General features: G+C 33.1%; 1 protein-coding gene across 2 annotated transcripts in view; it reads right to left on the bottom strand.

Annotated features, from left to right (window-relative positions):
* Positions 1 to 1,616: 1,616 nt before the first annotated feature.
* The window catches only part of LOC126742157 (protein melted), an 86,775-nt gene continuing 63,717 nt past the window's right edge, over positions 1,617 to 24,674 (bottom strand). For both annotated transcript variants that reach the window (XM_050448732.1, XM_050448733.1), the window contains exons 14-15: positions 17,634 to 17,864; positions 1,617 to 4,709 (exon numbers count right to left, since the gene is read on the bottom strand). In XM_050448732.1, the coding sequence (XP_050304689.1) occupies positions 3,996 to 4,709; positions 17,634 to 17,864 (945 nt within the window). In that variant the 3' untranslated portion in view covers positions 1,617 to 3,995. The remainder of the gene's footprint in view (positions 4,710 to 17,633; positions 17,865 to 24,674) is intronic.

The raw sequence follows: 24,674 nt of genomic DNA, 5'->3' as shown, positions 1-24,674 counted from the left end.
AGATGAAATTACTAATTTTTATTGCCTTTAAAGAATTTTGAAATTTATTTAGATATTGATATCTATGTATAAAGTTAATTTTGTCTTTCCCTAAAATTTGGTCGATAATTTTTTTTTTGTTTTACCATATGGCAATTTACAATAATATATATAGTAATTGGCACCACATATTAATTTATTACTGTAATTTTTTTGCTTTTTGATTAAATATCAAATACTTATTATAGATTGCCTAATATACATAAGCCCAAAGGGAACAATGGATTTCATTATTGGAAATCAACACAATTAAAAAGAACATATTTGTTTGTTCAGATCACATCCTTAGAAGTGATTTCTTATATAAGGAAGATAATATTATCAGTAGCCAGACTTTATTAAAAAAATCAGCTCTACCTTAAAGGTAATTTTTTTTTTAATATATTTTTCTAGTATAAAAAAATCGTCACAAAAAGTATTAGTGTTACTCATATAAGCTTTATTTATACCTAATACTTATTAAATTAGGTATGTGTGTAAAACTATTTTTTTACTAGGATTTCTGATGCACTGGTTAAAAACACAGCAGCCGATAATTCAGTTAATTTACCAAGTGATTTACCCTTCAAAGCTGCAGGGGTAGTTTTCCTGAAGAGTGCAAAAATTTCTTTAGATTCCAAAATGGTATATAGTACAAACAGTGAAGCTTATATACACAAGTATGGATAATTAAAATAGATTAATATTCTTGATACACCAAATTTTGTATAATTACAGATCTGATCATTCATCAATAATAACTGCATCTGAGATTAATTGTTACCATCTAGGTTTAGGTCAACAATTACTATTTCTCATCCAAGCCGTTTTTGTTTAACTGCTACAAATTCCCTGACTCTGCCAAGGAAAAGGTAAAAATACACTCAAAATAGACTACTAGTTTTATGCCATGTATCATCCTAATCTATATATCTTATTTAAAAGTGATATAGTATTTTATTGTGTTATATTTGTTTAATTAAATGGAATTAATCAAATGTATGATATTACAAAGATTCTTTATAATAACATACATTTTATTGATTAATTGGATTATCATAATACATTTTTTTAATTTTTTCTTTTTAATTTTGGTAATGCTATATTTTTATGTATATTATTCCAGGGTAAAATCAAAATGATATCCTGAGGACCTAAGCACTGATGATTCCACCGTTTCAAAAGCTAAATCACTTGTCACCAAATTATGGAAAAAAAAATAAAGAACAAAAAAATAAAATTCGAAGATTGCAACAAACAAATTTGCGCCAAAGAAATTGAATTAGATGTCTCAAGTCATTATTAAAATACTTAAGAAATAATAACAAGATTTTCGAAAAAGCCCAACATACTACATATTTTATTTGACTTGTAAAAGTACTTGTTTGTATATTACTACTAATAAACTATCTAATCTAAGCTATTGTACATAGTCTTTATTCTTAGGTAAGCTTTGTTTTTTAGTATAAATTAATATGATATAATAATTGGTATTAGGTATTATATAGGTCACTGTTAAATGTCTGAAAACGATTGTACAGGCTAAATACTCATAATAAAAATCTTATAACCTATAAAGAACCTGCAACTCCTTCACAATTTAAACATCCTTTTAGTTTTAACTCTTTCCGCTGAAGCAATACTGTCCCTTTGAAAAAGTCAGCACCATAGAAGTATATATTATGTGATATAAAGTAAGTGATGTAAAACTGAGTTTTGTTCAATATAACAATAACAATGAAATTTTGCAAAATGTTAAAAATGTATGTCTTAAAACATGATTTATTAAGAAATCTATAATATTATATTAATTAAACATTTAATTTCCATAAAAATGCTTTGACAAAAATGCTGCCTTTTATTAAGACCTTCCTCTAACGAAGTCCGTTAAAAAAATACATAAATAGCTCATAAATGGTAATATTACTTATACTCAAACTCTATAATAATTAATAAAAATTTAACAGGTAAATATTTGTTGACGACGTCACTGGTAGAGAGTGCTTGTATCGGTGGCATAAATAATGGGATCGAGCGGCGTTGCGATGCCATTACCGTTTTCTCGTTTCTTCGTACTTTATTTTCATTTATTTAACGTATATTGACTTCGATATAGAGTATCTTATCAAATTTATTTAAAAAAAAATGCTTGATATTTTATTAAAGGAGAGCAATAGTATTGTTTTGAGCCTTCGGAAACTGAACATTTTTATGATATTATAAAGTGATTTTTGCCATTTCTCTATAAGCATTTGGCATCATTGCATCAGAGATGTTGCAAGCAAACAAACCTGCCCATAGTTTCACGGCATGCTACTTCTAGCCTTTCAATGTTCTAAGGATGAATCGGGTCTGTCCACGGTTCAGAGACCACAGAAAATTTTAGCAACAGCTGGTCGGAAGCAAGTCGGATGCTTAACAAGTGCTGAGCGTGGATCTCATGTTAGTGTTGTTTGTTGCATGAATGCAACAGGCTCTTATATTCCACCATGATTAATATTCCCGAGGAAAAATTTTAAAAATGAGCTTTTGGATGGAGCTCCAACTGGCACTCTTGGAATTGAACAGGAATTGGGCTGGATGACCACAGATTTATTTTTCAAATGGCTTAAACACTTTCAAACCTATGCAAAGGCTAATCTTAGTGAAAAGGTTCTCCTCATCCTCGATGGTCATGCTAGTAACAAAGGATTAGAATCACTGACATATGCTAAAGACAACAAATGTTCCAATAATGACTCCTGAACCTATGTCCATAGAGATATCAGCAAGCTCAAGATCTGATAATAATGAAACTGCTTCTATCCTACCAGATGAAATAATCCGTGATAAAGAGAAGCCTGGACCCTCTAAAGATGCTTTGCTCGTTCCGCTCGAAGTTTTATCACCTATACCGCAAGGAAATCTAGTCAGAGGTAAAGAGAAGACCAAAGAAGCAACAAACTCATTTAGTCCTTACTTCTACGCCAAATATGGTGGAGGTAAAAGCCAAAAATGACACTAAAGTCGTCTCCGAAGCAAAAAAGAGAAGGGTTACAAGAACTGTATTTGATTACAATGAGAATGACAAAGATGATGAAGATCCATTCACAAGTGATACGCAAATTGACAAAAACGATTGCCCTTGTATATATTGCAACGACCTGTATTCGCGTTCGAAACCTGGTGAGAACTGGTTACGATGTTCACAGTGGACTCATGCTATTTGCGCCGACGTGCCTCAAAAGACAAAAATGTTTATTGGCGAACTATGTGTTCCTGATTCAAAGTAGTTTTGATGTATGTCGTTTTATCCATAGAACATATGTCATTTTGTCCATTTAGTATGGCCAAAATGGTTTTCTGTTACATTTTAGTGTTTAGCTTTTAACTTTTTATACCTTTACAATTATTTGCAAAATATTTTGTTACATGAAAAGTTGATGTGTCAAAGATATTTGTTACATGTTTTGACCTTCTTCACTGTTTAAATTAAAGTTTTATGGAGCAATATGAAAACTGTATGTCATTTTGTCCATAGTTCCCCTATTTGTAAATTTAAAAATTTTTAATAAAGAGTTATTGTATTGCATTGAATAATCGTCAAAATATAAAAAAAAATTAAAGATATGCATAAAGGGTTTTCGTTATACAGGTTGCAAAAGTTTCAATTTTGATTCTCGCATTTTGCATTTTTTCTCTTAATTAAAATAAAGTTTTAAGAAAAAAAAGCGAATATCCATAATATTTAAAGACAAAACTTGTTTGAGCAACATTAAAAATATTATTCTTTAATCTGACTTAATAGTCGTAACTAAAAATATCAAAGAACATAACTTTGAACCCATGATAGTTATAATTATTTAAGTCCGATTGTTAACTCGCTAAAAAGAGTTGCGCACTTTGTGAATTACACTAGAACGATATACAATCTATGTTAAGTACATAAAATGCATTGATATTGAAGATTAAATTGTTTTAAAAAGGGTATAACGCTCTTAATGTAAAATATGATTTCTGCTGCCCCCCAATCCCCTAGCAGGTAAACTATTGCTCTTTCCCCTAGAATTATCTTTGCCCCCCTGGCTTCCCGATTCCCTTGAATGCGCCACCACAATACTAAGACACTGGACCCACTCCTCCGCGTTTTTACCATCACTGGGTTTCAGGATCAACGTTTGATTTTCTGTAAATATCTCAAAAGCTTTGGGAATATTTCTGGATCCCCTGGACACGCGCACCGATCTGATTTGGTGCACATCGATCGACTCACCACCGCTTGATCCTTTACAAGATAAATGGGCGCCGGATAAGGTGAAGTAGCGTGTACGCCAACGTCGAAACAGTCGCCATTTACCTTTTTTCTCTTTTAGTTGCCCTTCTATGACCGGTTGGGTGTCGCCCCGTAAAAATCCCATCGCTTTTTCTGGATGGGCGCATAAGAAACAGCCCCATTTGATTCCGCCGATGGAACTTACGCTGCCCTCTAAAGGGTCAGCGGAGCCTCCTATGCTGGAAGGACATACCTGGAACACATCGAAGTAACCCGCATGTCTCAGTTCGCTTAGGAGCGCCTCTTGGTCTTTGGAGCAAGGAAATGCGCTCGTGACGAGGGTTAGAAATGTTTTGTTTTCTGCTTTCAGTATGTCCCAACAATGCTTCAAACTTGCCACTTGGGCATCTCTGGAACTTAAAGCATGGGAGTGTCTTGCCTAAAAATAAGATTTAAAATTTTATTTACGAATGTTATAAACAATAAAATAAAAAAATACACTCTGCCGAGAAAATAACGAATCACCATTATCACTTTTTATCATAATAAAAAATATAGCATATAGTGTTTGGTGGTAATTCTAAGATATTATAAGTTTCAAGTTACTTAGAATATTTGACAGGTAAAAACAGTTATTAACCTGTCCAAGTATTAGTCTGGTAAGAACCAACGGTTACTGTCCAAAATGTCAAATGACCTCACGGTTAAGGCAATTTCTTGGATGGGATGTTTTAATATTGCGGTCAATCGGTTATTTTATTTGTTTATATGTTTATTCTGTGGTGCTGTACTGTATTGCACATGGACGTTGTTCTTAAAACTTCATTATTCGTTTGGATGGAATTTGAACAAAATCCACTTATGATTTTACAATTCTTAAAAAATATTGGGCCTAATACATTTTTGTATATTTTGATGGCCAGTCCATTCTATTTGTATAAACTGTAATTTTTGTTTGTTTATACAATCCGTCTTCGAATTTTTTTATTTGTCAGCTGTCAACCGCTATAACTTTCCTCCTAAGCAGGGTTACTGGCGGTTAAACCGATGCCGTCATTTGACATTTCTCGGTAAATACCAAATGTCGTTTGTATGAAGCGGTATTTACTTTTGGTTTTCACCCCTCGCTTGGACAGGCTAAATATTTTTAGAAGATAAGAAAAGTTTTATAACTGTATAACATTATCTTACTGATGAGCTTAAAATTAGCAATTTAATGATTTTTTTCATAAATATTGGGACAAATATTCAAAATGACATTAGAAGAGATAAATATTACAATTTGAAAAGTAAGCTTAACCCCCCCAATTCCTTATTTTTATTCCCAGTACAAAACAATGAACTTATAATGCATATAAAATCTTAAAAAAATAATTCAGCTCCAAGGAAAGATAAAATATCAACAAATTTAATAAATTTAACTTTTACATCATTCGATTTACCTTTGGACTTAAAAATTTCAATTGTGACCCTTGTGATTCAAATCAGATAACCGCTATAAAAATACTAATTATAGACCAATCTCTGTTATAAATAATTTTGCAAAGATATTTGAAAAGTGTCTATATTCCAGAATAATGCCTTTTGAACAAAAATAAAATTTTGCACGATAGGCAATACGGATTTAGAGATAAAAAAATACTGAAAATGCAAAATATGATTTAGTATAATATGATAGCATTAATATTAATTTAGAAAATAAGAAAAAAAAAACGCGGTTTTTATGAATCTTTCAAAAGCCTTCGACACTGTCTCACATAACATTTTATGTAACCACTTAGAAAAAATAGGTATTCGAAATGGACCATTGAGTTTGTTGAGAAATTATTTGTCAGGGAGAAAACAATTTGTAAAAATAGGTAAAACCATAACTTCCTCTAAATACATTAATGCTAAAGTCCCACAAGGGCATATACAATAATGGCGTAGGAGATATATTAAAATACTGCATTGTTACATGCAGATTTTGCCCTAAGCATGTAACATGGAATTTATATAAATTCGGGCAAAAGTTTATGGGTTTTGGTATCGGCTTGAAAGGGTTGTGTGATTTACAGTTTTATAAATGGAATTTGGGGTTTGATAGTCATGCAATTTATTTTTTTAGGGCTTTTGGGGTTTGATTATTTTTAGGAATGTATTTACCTACCCTATCCTGTTAGCACACCTCGGTGGAGTTAGTTGTATTATGTTTCCTTAGTCCCTATTCATGTACCTGGTGTTGGGAACTTTCTGACCTTTGATTTATTTGTCAAGAGTTTCTATGAGGCCGGTATATGTCTGGGGTATGGAGGGACTTCTAGAGGGTGCTGTTGTGCCACAGATTGCGCTATGAGTGGAGTAAATAAGACCTTTTGGATGGTGATCCGTTAGTGTAGGAAAACTTACAAATACTTTCTTCTATAGCGGAATCATGTTGGGCAAGGTATCCTAATTGATTTGAAATTGGCCTCCCCAGTTTTGCTTGCTATATTTCCCTTCAATTCTTCAAGTTAAGTTTTAGTAAATAAACGTGCCTTGACATCTGGTTTCTAACCCTACTAGCCGATTGACAGTGACTGTGATTGACAGTAATGACTATTGACACACTTGTTGTTGTGGAGGTTTGGCAGCGTTGCTGTTTCCCATTAAAGTTTGGTTTCCATTTGGCGGATGACGGAGCGTCATAAATCAGGCAGAGCGACGTAAGAGGAAAATTGGAATTTCGTAGTCCCGTTGGGAAAATTTTGTTAGTTTTCCATGTTTTAGTATCCGAGCAGTATCATTTTGCTGTGATATTGCGGAATTTCGGTAATTCTGCAGTTTAGCGATTTTTGTCAAAATTAAAGAAAAATGGTCGGGTTTTTTGCAAAATTGGTAGTTTTCGATATATATTTTTCACTAAGAGTGGCGGCAAGCCAAATTTTATCACGAAGAGGGTGTCATGCACTAAATCACTCACTATAGTACGCGATTAATCATTAGAATAACCTTGTATACCATTAGTTTTGTCAACAAATAGGTGACAACTGAGGTGAGGTTAGGTGTGGTGTTGCCAGTTCTGTCGTCTACTGCGTTTTGTCACACAGCTGAAACCTTGTCTCCAGTCTGGCTGACTCATGAGTGCTTTCTCTAAAGTGAAGAATTCACTCTGTATTTTTTTAGTCATTCATTATCATAACATATAAAAAATGATGAATGAAACTAGTGTATAATCATAACATTATACACTAGTTTCATTACATATCAGTTAAAATGTCAATTACGTGTAATAAACACAAATTTGTTTGAATTGAAAATTTATTTTTAGGAGTACATCATTTTCAAAATTTTTTTTTTTTTAAGAACTATCAAAATTCACATGTTTGCGGCGAATTATATCGTATCATTCCGCCACTTTTATTTTTTTTTTCGTAAAATTAGGCCATTTAAAAAAAATTGTAAAAATACGCAAAATTTGATGAGCGGTGCTTGAGCAATTTAAGATCCAACCCAATCCAATCCAAACACAACCCAACCCAACCAGGATTGAGTTGGGTTGGGTTCTGGGCTCTCTTTTATGGAACATCTTCTATGACTTAATCCTGAGGTTAGAGGTCGAGTTGAGTCAATTTGTTAGCATACACAGATGATTTGGCGATCGTAGTGCAAGCAGCAAATAAAATATACCTGGAAGACAAAGCTCAATTCGTGGTTAATAAGGTTATAACGCTTTTGTACGATATGGGACTCATGGTGGAAGCAAGCAAGACAGAGATCGTGGTTATTGAAGGCCGGAGAAAAGTCCAGAATATATCAATTCAAATCGAAGAAACAATTATTAATAGTACGATGTGTGCAAAATATTTGGAGGTTTTCTTGGATAAAGACTTGAAAATGAAAACCCACATTCGTAAAATCACTGAAAAGGCCAACAATATGACAAATCTGCTAACAGGTCTCATGACTAAGACAGGTGGCCCCAAAACCTTGAAAAGGTTACTTCTCAGGACAACGGAAATCTCTGCAATTCTGTATGCGGGGGAACGCTATGAAAATGAAAAAATATGGAAACATGTTAGAATCGGTAAATAGAAGGTTATCAATCATGATCACTTCTGCCTATCGAACAGTGAGTACTGACGCGGTTCTGGCGATAGCAGGGATACCACCCATAAGCTTGTCAGTTTTTGAAAGGATGGAAATCCAAAAAAGAGGAAAGGAACAAAGTGGAGAAATCCGAGAGGAACTTTTCAGGAAGTGGCAAAGCTCATGGGAACAATATAACGGGTGGGCAAAGACTTTAGTTAGGGACCTAAAAGCCTGGTCTTCACGCAAGTGGGGACATGTCGATTACCATGTTATGCAGGCCATGACTGGACATAGAGTTTTTGGGACATATTTGCTGAAAATACGCAAAAAGGAGAATGATTTTTGTTTCTTCTGTTTCGAACAAGATACACCAAAACACATATGCTTCGAATGCACCAGATTCAGTGAGATAAGGGCAAGAGCAAGTTTGGTATGCGGAAAAACCATTACCATAGAAAATATCAACTCAATTCTACTAGAGAGTGAAGAAAAATGGAATGCGATAACTGATATGCTGAGGGAGATTATGGTAGAAAAAGAGAGAGAAGAAAATGCTAGACAGGAAGAAGGATAAAAGATGGACCAAAAAAAAACTCCGAAGAAATGCCTCACGGCGGATTCCGGAGATGAAGAGGAAAGGGTTTTAGTGGGTCGGGGTAGCCCCCCATTCCCACACTCCCCCAGACGCCCGAACAACAATGTCTGGGGGATCTGCATGCAGATTTCCTAAACCTCTTAAAAAAAAAAAAAAAAAAAAGGGTTGGGTTGAGTTGGGTTGGGTATATCTATGGTCTGTGCGCAGCGCCTTATGTTCCCCTCGCGGTAATAGAGAAACGGAACAAACCAAAACACTGCACACATACTTCCAGAGTCGACAACCCATTTGACAGATAGCGACTGTCATTGAATTTATGCAAAAAAAAACAGCAAAAAATTGAAATAAATCAGTTTACCTCTATTTGTGAGTACTTCACATTGTTTATAAAGAAACTATTTGCAAAATACACCTTCCAACACTTTATTATTTTTTTCCAGATAAAATTAAGCTATTTAAAAAAGAAAACCGATGAAAATACGCCAAATTTGAAGCCGCTAAACTGCGCGTAAAAAATTACCAAAATAATAATACATTATGGGAGTCTTCGGTATGTTTGTTGCACGAAAATAACAGATTTAGTTACAAGAAAATGTAAAAACAGTTTTTGTGAATTTATTTTACGCATAATACCTAACATTTCACGTGACTAAAAAATATAGAGTGAATTCAGCACTTTAGAGAAGGCACTCATGTCATGAGTCAGCCACACTGGGAACAAGGCTGAAACTGCAGAGTGACAAAACGCAGTAGACGACAGAACTGGCAACACCACACCTAACCTCACCTTAGTTGTCACCTATTTGTTGACAAAACTAATCAAATACAGGGTTATTCTAATGACGTTATTCTATTCATGTCCCATAGTGAGTGATTTAGTGCGTGATAATACCCTCTTCGTGATAAAATTTGGCTTTCCGCCACTCTTAGTGAAAAATATATATCCAAATCCACCCATTTTACGAAAAGTCCGACCATTTTTCGTTAGTTTTAACAAAAGCCGCTAAACTGCAGAATTACCGGAATTTCTATTTTGATAGAATGAGGCTCCGCGTAGTTTGCACCAAGAGGCAGGGTCAGATCGTGTCGAAGAGAGAGAGTGACAAGTTCACTGCCAGTGTCACCTGTCATTGTCTGGTCGGTTGTCAGTTCCTTGTCCAGCCTGTAGCCATCCCGTTATCAGAAAGAACAGTCGACATTTTGTGGTTTTAAGGAAAATTTAAGTTCATCTTGCCGGTAATTCGGTTGAATGGAAAAATATTCCTCCCAAGTTTTGGGGTTTAATTTGATGAACGTCTAGTGGGAATTTGTAGCCGAGAGGATTTCGGATTGACCTGATATTTTTGGATTTGGTCGGCTGCTCCCACACCATTTATGGGATTTTGAAATTTTCTAACCACAAAACGAGACTCTAGGCCTCGCTCACCACCTTAGGTATGTAGCAACATGTTGGTAATTGCCATAGAATTGATTGTGTGTTTATTTTACTGACTTTTTTTGTCCTCTATTTTAGAGGCCTCTCCTTTTTCTCATTCTCTCCTCTATTCTCTGGTCTCTTCCTATTCTCTGGTTTCTTCTGGTCATCCCAACACTATTGGCAATCGGCTTAAGGGAGCCTCAACACAGCCTGGACTGAGCATTCTACTGTGGCTCTGCGATTTTGGATTGGAACTTGCCTGAAATCGACTTGCCCATGTGGTCGTTACCCTGGTTGTAGCTGACTGGTTCCAGAGCTGTCGAGTTAAGCTACCTTAGCCAAAATACACAAGAGATTAGAGGACACGCAAGTTTTTGCACATTTTATTTTATTTTTCTCTTATTGAACGGTTTGATTTAGGGTTGGGGGTTGATTTATTGATTTGAATTTTATGGGTTTATTTTCTTTTATGTAAAACAAAAACGTTAAGGGGTTCTTGCTAAGTCTATTAACATTAACCTAAGGGTTTCCATTTGAGTCGAGCATCGACATAATTGATTTCGACATTGAGTCTGGATCGCCTTGTAAGGGATCGGCTATTTGCTACAAGTAACAGTAACATATTTAGTCATAATGTTGGTTGCTGGTTAATAGGTTTTATTGCACCAACATGCCATTAATAGGCTTTCAAATTCGAACCTTACTATTTAAAAGTTTTATTTAGATTAATGTGACTTGACTGTGGTTTGTAAAAGGTATTTGGGGCCAGTGAGGTATTGTGAATTAGGCTCCAAACATATACTTCTTGTAAACAACACGTTATCACGTTTTGGATTTTCCCCTTGAACAGTAGTTCAGTGCGGATTTGTTTTTTTTTACTAATTCCTCGCCTTAAGCATACCTCAAGTGACTCTTGATTCTTTTTTCAATTTTTTATTTATTTAAAATTACTACAGTATTACATTTTGAATGATTATCTAAATTTAAATATCTCAGTGGAATTTAATTTTTTTTTATATAAAGGGAAGTGACTATGTAAATTCTTGGATGATTATATCAATCTGGTGGACCTATGGATTGTTATTTGAGTTTTTCCCAAATTATTTTCAGCTTTTAGGATCTAGGTACAAGCATAAATATAGGTCATCATTTTCTTGATTAAGGGGGGGCTTATATTACCATCATAACATATCAGGATTTGGTGTAAAATATTTAAATCAAGTGGCGCTCTTATTAAAATTTCTCCCACTACCTTCTCCACTGTCTAAAAGCTGGCGGCCACCAAATCTCTGAATCTTTTAAAACAAAATTTGCTTGTCTGGACTTAGTAATTTTTTTGTGGTTGGATAGTAGGTATGACTCACACGGGTTGGAAATAAATTGGTTTGAACCGAGTTACGCGCTACAGCATTGTTATATCCTATGCAGATGATACTGTATTATGATTTTCAGGTGATTCCTGGGCTGAAGTTTTTTAATTAAGTTGAGTTGGGTCTGACCAAGATCTATGATTGACTTAACAATAGGTTTTTGAGATTAAATTATAAAAACCCTTATGACTTTTACTGCAACCCTGGCAGATCAACCCGATATTAATGAAATCAATATCCATAAAAATAACTGCTTAAATAAAGTTATGTACTTGTAATTGCATAAAGATAAAGAAGGTTAAACAAATAAAATATCTAGGGGTAACATTTAAAGTGGGAAGAACATATTGCTTTTTTGAATAAAAAAATTAGGAATATATTTTACAAATTCTATTAACTACGTGATATTTTAAATCAGAAGTTACTTAAAATATTGTACAATGCCCTTGTGGAATCCAATTCGAGATACTGCATTATCATACGGGGATGTGCTCATAATACAACTATTAAAAAAATATCAATTACTCAAAACACTGTTCTAAAGATTATATTTAAAAAAAACATATAAATTCTCAACGTACGATTTATATACTAGTCTTGTTAAGGATATAAAAAAATAATAAATTAACAATTTAATAATACTTTAATTTATAATTTATCTTATTTACTTGGATTAAACCAAATTTGAATGGACGAATGGGTAATAACAGGAAGGAAAAGGAAGGTAAAAGTATGATTTGAGGGTTAGAAAATGGGTACAAGGAAACCAATGGAAGTACGGAGAGAGGAAGGGAGACTTACTATAGACTATAGAGTTGACGGCTCAGGGAATCTTTTTAAAGGGAAGCCGACTAGCACTAACCACTTTGGAACAGTGGCGTGGATTCCACAAGAGTTCAATAAAATATAAGCGCCACCTGTTTTATCCCAGATGGATAAGAAAATCCCGATGACCAAGAAAACAGGAAATTACTAAAAGCACTATACCTATAAACCTGAAAGAAAATCGCACAAGGAAGGAACACGGAGATTTATAAATACAATTAATTATATTGACCCTTAATATTATGTACAAGTGTTATGGTGTAATTAATAAATTAGTAATAAAATAAATATTAATCCTTTACTTTGGCTATTAAATTATATGCTATTAAATTACAGCTTTAGTGTGAGAGCACCTTAAAACTCATGGGCTCACACCAAAAGTCCTTTGTCTAACTTAGAATGTTAGACAAGAAGGTATCTTTCAAAAATCAAAATAACATTTCCGCGTCATCCTTCACCCAGTCAACACGTGCTCGTTCTTTACCTTTCCTATCCTATTCCTTTCCTACCCCTTGCCGTTTTCTATAACGTGCATTTAATTATTAAATTTTGTGAAAGTTATCGATTCGGGAAACGGTACATACCCGACGGTTTTCCTGAATCTCCAAATCGTGCTGGCAGATTGCCTAGTAGCAGAGCAAATAACCTAGCAAGCAAGCAAGCAAATCAAAATAAACATAAAAGAAAAGCTTTAGTTCTGAGATACATTCAAGTGAATCTATATTAAAAGAAAAGTTAATAATCAAACTTATTACTTTAAAAACAAGTTATGTTGCCCTTCCTGAATATAGTGTCTATATCAAGGGTAAAATCTCATATTATATTGTTTGGGTCTAAAAGTTCTCGTGAGTACTTTCTTAATAGGCCTTATTTATCCAGTTTACAAGGAGATCTATACGGTCTATTTCAATAAAATAACTAATATGCACCTAGTTATTATGAAATCTAATAATGAGAGTGATAACAATGTAATTTTGAGGTTAGTATTCAGTATAATATACTACAGTAAAGCTAATAAATGTTGATAGGACTTTGGTTTACTGGTTAGGTGGTTTACTGACTGCATTGTTCACTATACATCACAAACATTGATCAAATCTGGCTCCAAGAGGGCTGCATGATTGAGATGGAGGACCTGGGTGGATCGGTTTGACAGTGAATGTCAATGTAGATGTTGTGGGCGTTATTGGAGTAGATGAGTGGAGATTTCTACCTCTTATAATAGTGGATAAAAACCATACCGGGGAGAAAAAAAAGCCTGAAAGTGGAAGAATACCCAGATTGAGGAATCGCCTGAGAGTAAGGAGATATAAGCATTGATGGTTAAACTTAACGGTATGCTTGAGTCTACTTATATAAAATTACATGTGTAATATGTAGAGTATCATAAAACAAGATGCCAAATGAAAATATTAGGACTTACCAATGGAATTGGCTTTTCTCGGGAACACAAAACTGGACACTTAAATAAAGAACCTTGAAAAAGTTGGGATTTAACTACACCACTTATAATTCTGCACTATTGCAGTATGGCATTTAGTATCCACAAACTAAAATACCCAAAAGGTGAGTTTTTAACTTTTCATTGGAGTAAAACCGGCAAAAATACCAAGAAACAACCTTCTTCAAAGGCTTGTTCTTAAAGACTACTAGAGGTCAAAGATTTTCGCGCCAGAAATAGTTTTAGTAGGGATATATAGGAAATGGTATGAGCTGGGATCTTATTGGCTAGGATATGACTTCTGACATTAGTGGAATTAAAACAACTAAAAAAAAAATAATATGATTAATAATTTGAGTTTCATCATAAGGGTTGAAAATTATTGATAGCAAAAATAGAATTAACACTGAAATGATGACTGTTTATTTTATAAACTATACCACCAGAATAACTTAAAAATTGCCTCCTAAAGTTCTATAATCCAGCTATGCTTTCGCTAACATTTTGGATTTATTTTATTTTCTTATTCTTTATGTATCTCAAGAAAATAAACTGTAACAGTCTTAATATATTGAATGTTAGAAACCATTATATTCACTCGGAATTTAATTATGTCAATAAAATTACGTGTCTAATTGATAAAAACCCTAGTGCATATAGTATTAAGTCAACAAACCAAAAAAATATAATTGTTCCACCATCTTCACCTTTATTATTATTATAAATAGTATGTATGTACTGAAACTTTTATATTATTTTTTCATAGTTATTTTTGTTTGTGATTATGGCTCCAAAAAGGATTGGTGTGAAAGAAAAGGTTTTACATAGCCAAGCAAGAGAAATTATTAATAATATTTCCAAATTTATGGAAAGAGAAGCAATTAAGGGAATTCAGATCCCATTAAAAAATTATCAGTATGTATTAATTTATCTAATATTTTTGCAGGCAGCCTATTCTAATAATTAATTAATAAAGTTCTTAGGCTATTGATACTTTAATACATTAATAATTAAAATTAGTGTTTTGTTTAAGTACATAATAATATCACTTTGAGGATATTTGCTTTAATTTCATCACAGTTTTTTTTTTCATTTTTAGAGAAAAAATTTTACGTGCTTGAAAAAAGATCTCCTACTCTAAGAGGTATGTACTTAGAATTCAAATTCATGTCAAATGTATTTATATATTGTTGTTTTTTAAATTTTAGGAGTACTTCAGAAATAAAAAACAAACAGATTAACTTCTCTGGATGCCCTGAGACATTAAGAAAACTATTAAGATTTGTTGGATTTAGGTAAGCACTTTATACAGACTTGGCCCTAATATCTTTAACTTAACATATGAGTATGAAAATTAATATTAAAAAAAATATATGTATATATAAGTTTTACAATATTTATACTAATATCTTAAACGAATTCTACTTACAGATGGCGAAAAACTGAGAACAATCGAAGTGTCCTTATGGAAAGCTATGATATTAGACTAAAAAGAATCAATTTTTTAAAAAAAATAATGGAATATCGAGCCGAGGGAAGAAATATCGTATATACAGATGAGACCTATATTCATAGTAGCCATACCCAAAACAAAAGCTGGTCAGATAATAAAAATAAAAGTTTAAAAAAACCAATTTCAAAAGGACGCAGATTAATTATTGTTCATGCAGGAGAAGAAAATGGCTTCATACCAAATGGAATGTTTATTTTTAAATCAGGTAAATTAAATTTATAAGTTCAAAACATTTGGATATTATATTACTTTATAATTTTTTCAGGAGCTACAAGCGGAGACTACCACGATGATATGAATCACCAAAATTTTATGAAGTGGGTACAAACTCAACTTTTGCCCAATTTGCCAGAGCCGGCCGTTTTGGTTGTAGATAATGCCTCCTACCATAATGTTACTATGGAACCAAATATTACTTCGGGATCCCTTAAAAAAATATGATTAAATGGCTACATGACAGAAATATTCCATGTGATGAGAAATTGACAAAGCCAGAATTATACAAAATAATTAGTGACAATAAATTCCGCTATCCTCCAGTTTACAAGTTAGATGAATTACTGGAGGAACATGGACATAAAGTTCTTCGTTTGCCGCCTTATCATCCGGAGTTAAACCCAATTGAAAAAATATGGGCCTTGGTCAAAAACTGGGTGACAGCCCACAATGTGACATTTAAGTTGGCTGATGTAGAAGCTCTAACAAAAAAAGGTTTCAAGAGTTGCCAAAGGAAGAGTGTATTTTTTTGTATTCTTAGAAGTAATTTTTAGTCTAACATGAAAATTTAAATTAGCAAATAAAGTTGTGAGAGCGCCCAACACTACATAATATATTAGTGCTTAAATAAAATATAAAATTACAGTTTTAAAACCTATTCGGTCAAAATTTGCGCTGTAAAAATATTAATAACTTAAAATGGGGAAAATTAAGGTATAACAGAAACAATTTCTAAATCGTTAAAAATATACCTACTTATTATATACAATTTTAAAAACAAATACAAGAAAATTTGACCTGTTAATAAGGATTTTCTATAAACTGCTATTTTTAAAAAGAAATTGGACCTGGCTCTGGATCTAACAGGTAGTTAATTATATTTATAAGAATTATATCGACATCATAACCTTTTTCCTTTTTGCCTAACTTTATGATGGCTCTTTTCTTCTTTTCTTAAAATAAATACTAAATACTGTTACCTGGAAGGCGATATGTTAGATAAAATTAATCAATTTAAAAAATAGCAACCTATATCCTTCAGTCAGGTCATTTTTTGAAGTAGACGAATTATGTTTTATAACTTTTAAGAATTATTTATAATATTTTTTTCACAGGTGCTTTGGCCGACCCAATTTATTTACCATCATGTGCGATGCATAATTTAGGACTTATCCGAATGTCTTATCCTTATGTAGTTATGTGTATTTAAATAATAATATCGTATAAAATTATATTTTTAAGAAGTCTTTTCTTATGGTCTTATTTTCGAAGTCTATTTTTGGGTTTCTATATCCTAATCCTGATAATAAGATAATTATAATTTTTCTAATTTTGTTAATTATTTATTCTATGCTTTGCACAAAATCAGAGAGAGGCAGCCAACAAGGTTTTTTAAATTTTAGTTAGGAAAATTAATTTGTCTCATATTCCAGACTAAGCAGCGCACCTAACGAATGTAAACAAAACACAATACACTATTATTTAAAATAATATAAATTAACTTTTCTAAAATTAAAATTAAAAAAGGCGCGCTACTGTCGCTAATCGCGCGTTATTAGGGGACAAAACTTGACGCAGCTTTGAAACAGATGGTGTACCTTTCCTTAGCTAGACAAACTCTACTATATCAAAAGCGTACACAATATTTGCTTGTTTTGGGTTACGAAATAAGACAAGGTACTGACTTGTTCCGTAATTGTAACAAAAAAGTTTTGGCAGAGTATTTTTTGAAGACAAAAAAGTCGACCTCCAAAGCACCAAAAACTGAAGTAACTCTCTTATTATGCAACTTTTATATAGGTTATTTTTGGTATATTAACTTCTTTTGGCGAGTTCTACAAGATGTTAAAATAAATGATTCAACTTTGAAAACAAAAAAAAAACAACTTGAAAACCCTTATTGTGTTTATAGTTTGTTGATAAATAAAAACTTTACCTGTAAGGATATAAACATCAAATGTATCCATATTCTGGGATTCCGAGTTCTCATAGTGAAATAGGTTTTGGAGTATAAACAGTGCTGACCTCTGGCCTGGCAGGCAAAATGCAACTTTGCAGATTTCTTCTGTCTTTTTTCTTCTATGGTACATTTTGCCGGTGATGGTATCCTGAGCGAGACTTTCTCCATATAAAGTTTGATTTTGTCCAGATGTTTTTCGCAAAAATGCTGAAATATAAAACAATTAATTAAAAATTAGAAGGTGTTTGTGACCAAAGTATGTTAATGAATAAAAGCTTTATAAACATATACACTACCGCTCAAAAGTATTTGCCCACCATGTGTTCTTTTAATATTTTAAATTAGATACAAAAATCTTATCTCTTTATACCTATATTTAGATTGTATCTCTTTTGTAAATTGCATATATGCTTAAACAGCATACTATCAACTATGGTTCGTTGAAAAACACTGAGTATTTAAAAATAGTTTTGCAAATAACAAATAATGTAGTGAAAATATGCACTTCTTCTAAAAAACTAATCTGTTTACAGCTCGTTTCCGATGAAATTTGAAACATTTAAATGTGTTTAGTCTTCAAGAATTGATTTTGTGTAACATTGGTAGATAATTTCGCTTGCTTATTTACGATTGTGACCGTTTCTTTGCTGGTTTTTCAACATTCTTTAAAATGGCTAAAACAAAAGAGTTATCGGTAGATACAAAAGGTATTATCATTGGACTTCATAAGGCTGGAAAGACTAACCGTCAAATTTCGACGGATTTGGGAATTCCAAGGCGGACTGTCGATTATAATGTTAGGAAATTCACCAGAGAAGGGACTATTAGCAACAAACCTCGATCGGGAAGGCCAAAGGCAACAAGTTCAAAGGAGGATTTAAATATTATAATTACAAGAAATCACAGCAAAAATCAACAAGGAGCGTAAAAAAGCGGTGGGTGTTTCGACAGTAAAACGGCGACTTTATAATGCTGGTCTTAAAGGACGTTTAGCTGTATCAAAACTGCTACTGAAGGATGTTAATAAGAAGAAAAGACTTGAGTGGGCTTAATCACACAAAGAATGGACCATTGATGACTGGAAGAAAGTTCTCTGAAGTCACGAGTCGAAATTCGAGGTTTTTGGAACGAAGAGGCGAGTTTTTGTTCGCCGTTATGCCAATGAAAGGGTTGCTGAGAACTGTACGGTGGCCTCAGTTAAACACGGTGGTGGTTCGGTGATGGTGTGGGTTGTTTCGGAGGATCTGCAGTGGGCGTTCTAATTAGAATAGAGGGAATTCTTCGAAAAGAGGGTTACAAAACAATTTTAAGTGCGATGTACTTCCTTCTGGTACTCGAATAATTCGGGAAAACTTCATCTTTCAACATGACAATGACCCCAAACAAACGTCGAAATTGTGCAAGCAATATTTAGGTCAATTACAAAGGCAACATCTTCTGAAAGTTATGTATGACCCTCAGAATCACCGGTCCTCAATCCTATCGAATTACTGTGGGATGAACTGAATAGACAAGTGCGAAAATCATGCCCCACATCAAAAGAAGACTTGTGAAAAATAATCCTAAAAGAGTGGCACAAGATACCTCAGAAAACTTTGGACAAATTAATTAGAAGACTACCGAAACTCTGTGAAGCTGTTATTAAAAATCGAGGCGGACATGTAGATGAATCCAAAATTTGATTTTCTTAAATTTAATTAATTGAAAAATGTATTGTTTATATTAATTTTGTTATGAATAAACCGTTTCATAAGAATAACTGATGGGTTTATTATTTTTAGTTATAACTTTAAAACAGTCATATATGGGCAAATACTTTCGAGCGGTAGTGTAGATAGGGACTAGCACTACTTTAAGTATACTTCATATTCATAATAATTATTATTATTTTTTTTATTTAATTAAGAATTTAACTTTTGTCCTAGATTAATTGCCAATAAGATTATTTTGTAATGTCGATTAACCTTTTCTTTGAAAACTTTGCTGTTGTGATTAAGTCGCATTTTTGTTTTTATCTCTGTTGACAATCGTCATACTAGTTATAAGAATGATAAACTGCACGATAAATGGGCACGAAACTGTCCATTTTGAATCATCAGATGCCTATCTTCAAATACAAACCCAAACAACACAGTTTTCAAGCTGACTCTTATAGTATTGACATACATAGTAACAAAGAAAGAATGGCCGAATATATTGGCTAGATAGATTATAGTAGCCACCATCTCTTTAAGTCTGATTGATCTTGTTCGTCGTTTTAGAAATTTGAGCAGTGTTTAATTCATGTATTTAAATGCCAATATATTTGTCACTAAACTCAGTCTTACTACCCTCAAGTATCTGAAAAAACGATTATATAAAACAAAAATTACATTATTTGAAAAAAACTTTGTGTGATAATTAAATGAGTCCCGCGAAATTTCACCGGACTAAGACAACATGAGTTTGCCCGCATCTAAGGGCACGCGACCAGTTCAGCCGGATTCAGGATTATTTCCATTTTTGTTTTTTTCTGATGCGTTTATGTATTCGTTGGGGAAGGGTGGTGCGACGAAGTATCGCTGACTGTGTTCGATGCGGACGAGTTTATGTGCAGTTATCTTTTGTAAGAAAAAACTATTAAATTAAATAATTTAAAATTTAAATAATTTACTTATTTGGAGGATTGGTAAGGGCTTCTATTCCAATTTTTATTAATCATTGATAGATGATTTAAGTTAAAAGTTGATTTGAAAATAATAAGAATACGACAAAAATACGAGGGCTTATTAAGAAAAAAAACGTCTCGATGTATGCATTTTTGAATTTATACCCTGGCTAATCAAGAACATCTAGAAATAGCAGGTTTTGATCATCAGTCTAATTGACAATTAAATTGGACATATATGTACAGGGTGTTTGGCGGAGGGTTAGCCAAACTTGGTGGGCATATAGATAGGCTCAGATTGAAGATATTTTCTTAATAAACTTGTGTTCTAAAAGTCTCGGGTTTTTTAATATTATTGATTTTGTGTTATTTTCAGGATTTTCAAAAAATTATGCCTTTTGACATCTTTAAATTATTTTTTCAGCATATTTTTCACGTTTTTTTTACATTTGTATTTAGTCTGTAATGTATCCTGAATCTAAAAAAATCAATATCAACTACAAATAATACCGAAATAATTCGTTTTGAGCTCAAAAAGTTAATACAAGTAGCAAAAAAAGTTATGAAAGGTAACTTTAACTTGACGCAAAAAAAAAACTAAAATCTATCAAGATGTTCAGGTAGTTTTAAAAACATCTCCAGTTAATACTCTTTTCAATGATATACCATGTGTAACTTGCCACAATTAATGACTTAAAAGGAAAATAAAGTAAAAAATTTTTTTTTTTAATTTTATGTATTTATTTCAAAATTACAAATTTTATTAAAACTGCGCTCCCCTGGCTCTAATACATGCCCTACGTCGCCGTCGCATTTCCACTGTCGTAAGACGAAGCCGCATCTCTTTTCTGATAGTTTGAAAAGCGGCATCGATTCTTTGAATGGTCAAATGAGGAGAACGTGGAACATGCTATGGGATTGTTGTTGTGATAACAACAATATATGCTACATATTATTGTTGTCATTTGACATTTGTCGTGGTGTAACTTTTTAGCTTTCTTACGTACCCAAGTCATTAATTTAGTATTGTATCGTTTCTGTAGTTGTTTTTGTTATTGTTAATACTGTTGTTATTGTTGCTGTTAATTGAGTTTTTATATTATTTTTGTGACTTTTCTTATTTTCGTATCATTATCGCCACAATGGCTGCATACACTACCGAAGAATACGCCGATATTGTCTTTGCTTATGGAAGACCCAATGGTAATACGCGAGAAGCACAAAGAATTTATGAGGAGCAATACCACAGCATAAAGAAACCAGCAGTCTCACTCCGCTCGAAAATGTAAGCGAACTAATAGCATCCTTAGCCATGCTGCAGCCATGTTCTCCGGATGCCGAGCTCACTGTTTATCGAACTGTGTTCATAGGTGTATCGCCTAGTTCAGCGCCGTACTTAGTGACTATTTTGATAGCGTTTTTACAAAGCGTAGCGTTTTTTATAAAAACTTTTGTATTAAAAGAGGGTTATGTCAAAAATTATTAATGAAGCAAAATAATTGACTTTGCCAAAGTTTTTAATAGCTGCAAATTTGGCTGTATGGCTTAAATAACATAATTAAGCATCAATTAAAGTTGCAGCAATGTAATTTTTTTTTGTTTTTTGGATTTTTAAGGAGATTATTTATATTTCTGCCATTTTAACAGTGTTACCATATTTAAAAGAGTTGCAAAATTATATACTTTTACTTTAGTTGGTACTTAATAATATAACAAAAATTCGCAGATGTTAGAATTGTTTTGAATTGTTGCCAACTATTTGTCTTTATTTATTGGCCTAAGAGTTTCTATTTGTTTTGAAATATTACTTTATTTGTATAATTAGTTATCCTTAAACTACTATGTAGTCAGATGTTAATCTAAAAGCGTTACTATAGAGGGTGTTAATTAAGTATGTACCATAAATTATTTAACAGGCGATTGTTTGAGTAATTTTAAGACAAAAAGTTCATATGAACATAGGTCCGCAAGTTCTCTGGCAGTGTTATTTATAACATTAAGGAGCTAATTTACCCCTTACATGATTAAATTTATTAGGTTCAGTGTAATCTCGAACGGGACCTGAAGAAATATTTGTGGCAAAAAAATTGGGGCGCCTGAATTTTATGCCATTTTTAATATCTTATTTGATTTACTCAAATACAAATACAACTTTTTCGTATCTCGCTTATTTTTCGAGAAAAAAAAAGTCCACTTAACTGCATATCCCTGGATCACACAAGGAATTTGGGGAAAAGTTTCATTTAGAATTTATTATTAACTAAGCAAGATACGAAAAAAATTCAAGAGACAGAAAAGTTTTATTTGTATAATCCACAGAACATAATAAAAATTGCACAAAAGTCAGTGGCATATATTTTAGTTATTGTTAAATTTTAACACCCTGTATATTGAGAACGAAGAATTTCTGGACATATGTTTATATGAACTTTTTGTTTTAAAATTACTCAAAGAATGGTCTCTTAAATTTATGGTGCATACCTAATTAACTTCCTGCACGTATTCTTCTATATCGTCGTTGTTAGATGTAGAAATGCGATGTTTATTTTTGTTTAAATATTTTGTTAATGTATGAACTTTATTTATATTAAAAAATCAATATTTGTACTATGTAGGTATTTTTATTTTACAAGATAATAACATCTAAAAAAATGTTTAAGTCCGGCTCTAGCCAAGGCAAAAGCCGCGTGGACCGTAGCGAGTGTCAGCGGCATCCCTACTATAAGCAAAAATGCCTCGCCTGCGTTAGTACACATGCACCGAACTCGCTTATTCAAGCCAATGTATTTTTATTGAAGTGCGACTGCTGGTTTCTTTATGCTGTGGCAATACCCCAATAGGCGTGTGCCCCACCACAACACTTTTGCTAACACTTTTCGTCGATTAAGGGAAACAGGCAATCTAAATTTTCAAGAACCGAGGATCAATCGGAGGCAGTATGATGTTGCTGTAGATGAAAACGTAATTCACGCATTCGATGAGGATCCCACCACTAGTACAAGGAAAGTAGCTAAGTAGTAAGATCTGAACATTTCTACATGAAAAGCATGGTCAGTTGTCAAGGCAGAAGGAAGGCATCCTTTCCATTACACCCCAGTGCAAGGTAATTTCATACTACATCAACAATTTTTACTGGCATCGTGATCTCTATTCTAGGTCTTCTACAAGCCGACTATGAGCGACGGGTACAATTTTGCCGCTTTTTGCTTCACGCAGACGTTGAAAATTGACACTTTTTAAAAAGCATCTTATGGACAGATGAATCAACATTTACACGTGCGGGAATATTTAACCAACATAATTTACATTATTGGGAAAACAAAAACGTAAATCCGCATTTGACCAGAGCCAAGTCTTTCCAAACAAGATTCAGTGTTAATGTTTGAGCAGGTGTGATTGGGAGACACCTCATCGGTCCACACTACTTGCCGAGAAACCTCAACGGGGACAATTACTTACATTTTTTACAAAATGATCTCCCACAAATATTGGCTGATATACCCATATTTAATGAAGACGGGTTTCTTCTTCCAGAATGACGGGTGTCCTGCACACTATCGGGTCGCCGTTAGAGAATTTCTGGACAATACTTTTCCCAATTCGTGGATCGGACGAGCAGGTCCCATCGCATGGCCTCCACGGTCCCCTGATTTAACCCCTCTCATGTACGAGGTGGAAATTCACAATCTAGACCACTTAATTCAAAGAATCAATGCCGCTTTTATAACCGTTAGAGTTGCGACTCTGGCGGTTATAAAAGCGGCGAGATGCGACTTCGCCTTACGACAGTAGAAATGCGACGGCGATGTAGGGCATGTATAGGAGCCAGGGGAGCGCAGTTTCAACAAAATTTGTAATTTTGAAATAAATACATAAAATTTAAAAAATATTTTTTTTTTACTTTATTTTCCTTTAAAGTCATGAATTGTGGCAAGTTAGTCGGCTTTGTGTTACACATCGTATATCATTGAAAAGAGTATTAACTGGAGATGTTTTTAAAACTACCTGAACATGATAGACTTTAGTTTTTTTTTTGCGTCAAGTTAAAGTTACCTTTCATAACTTTTTTTGCTACTTGTATTAACTTTTTGAGCTCAAAACGAATTATTTCGGTATTATTTGTAGTTGATATTAATTTTTTTAGATTCAGGATACATTACAGACTAAATACAAATGTAAAAAAAACGTGAAAAATATGCTGAAAAAATTTAAAGATGTCAAAAAACATAATTTTTTGAAAACCCTGAAAATAACACAAAATCAATGATATAAAAAAACCCGAAACTTTTAGAACACAAGTTTATTAAGAAAATATCTTCTATCTGAGCCTATCTATATGCCCACTAAGTTTGGCTAACCCTCCGCCAAAC

Source organism: Anthonomus grandis, chromosome 11 (genome assembly GCF_022605725.1).
Source record: "Anthonomus grandis grandis chromosome 11, icAntGran1.3, whole genome shotgun sequence".
Classification (NCBI taxonomy): domain Eukaryota; kingdom Metazoa; phylum Arthropoda; class Insecta; order Coleoptera; family Curculionidae; genus Anthonomus; species Anthonomus grandis.
Note: the sequence above shows the minus strand (reverse complement) of the source record. Positions and strands in the feature narration are given on the sequence as shown.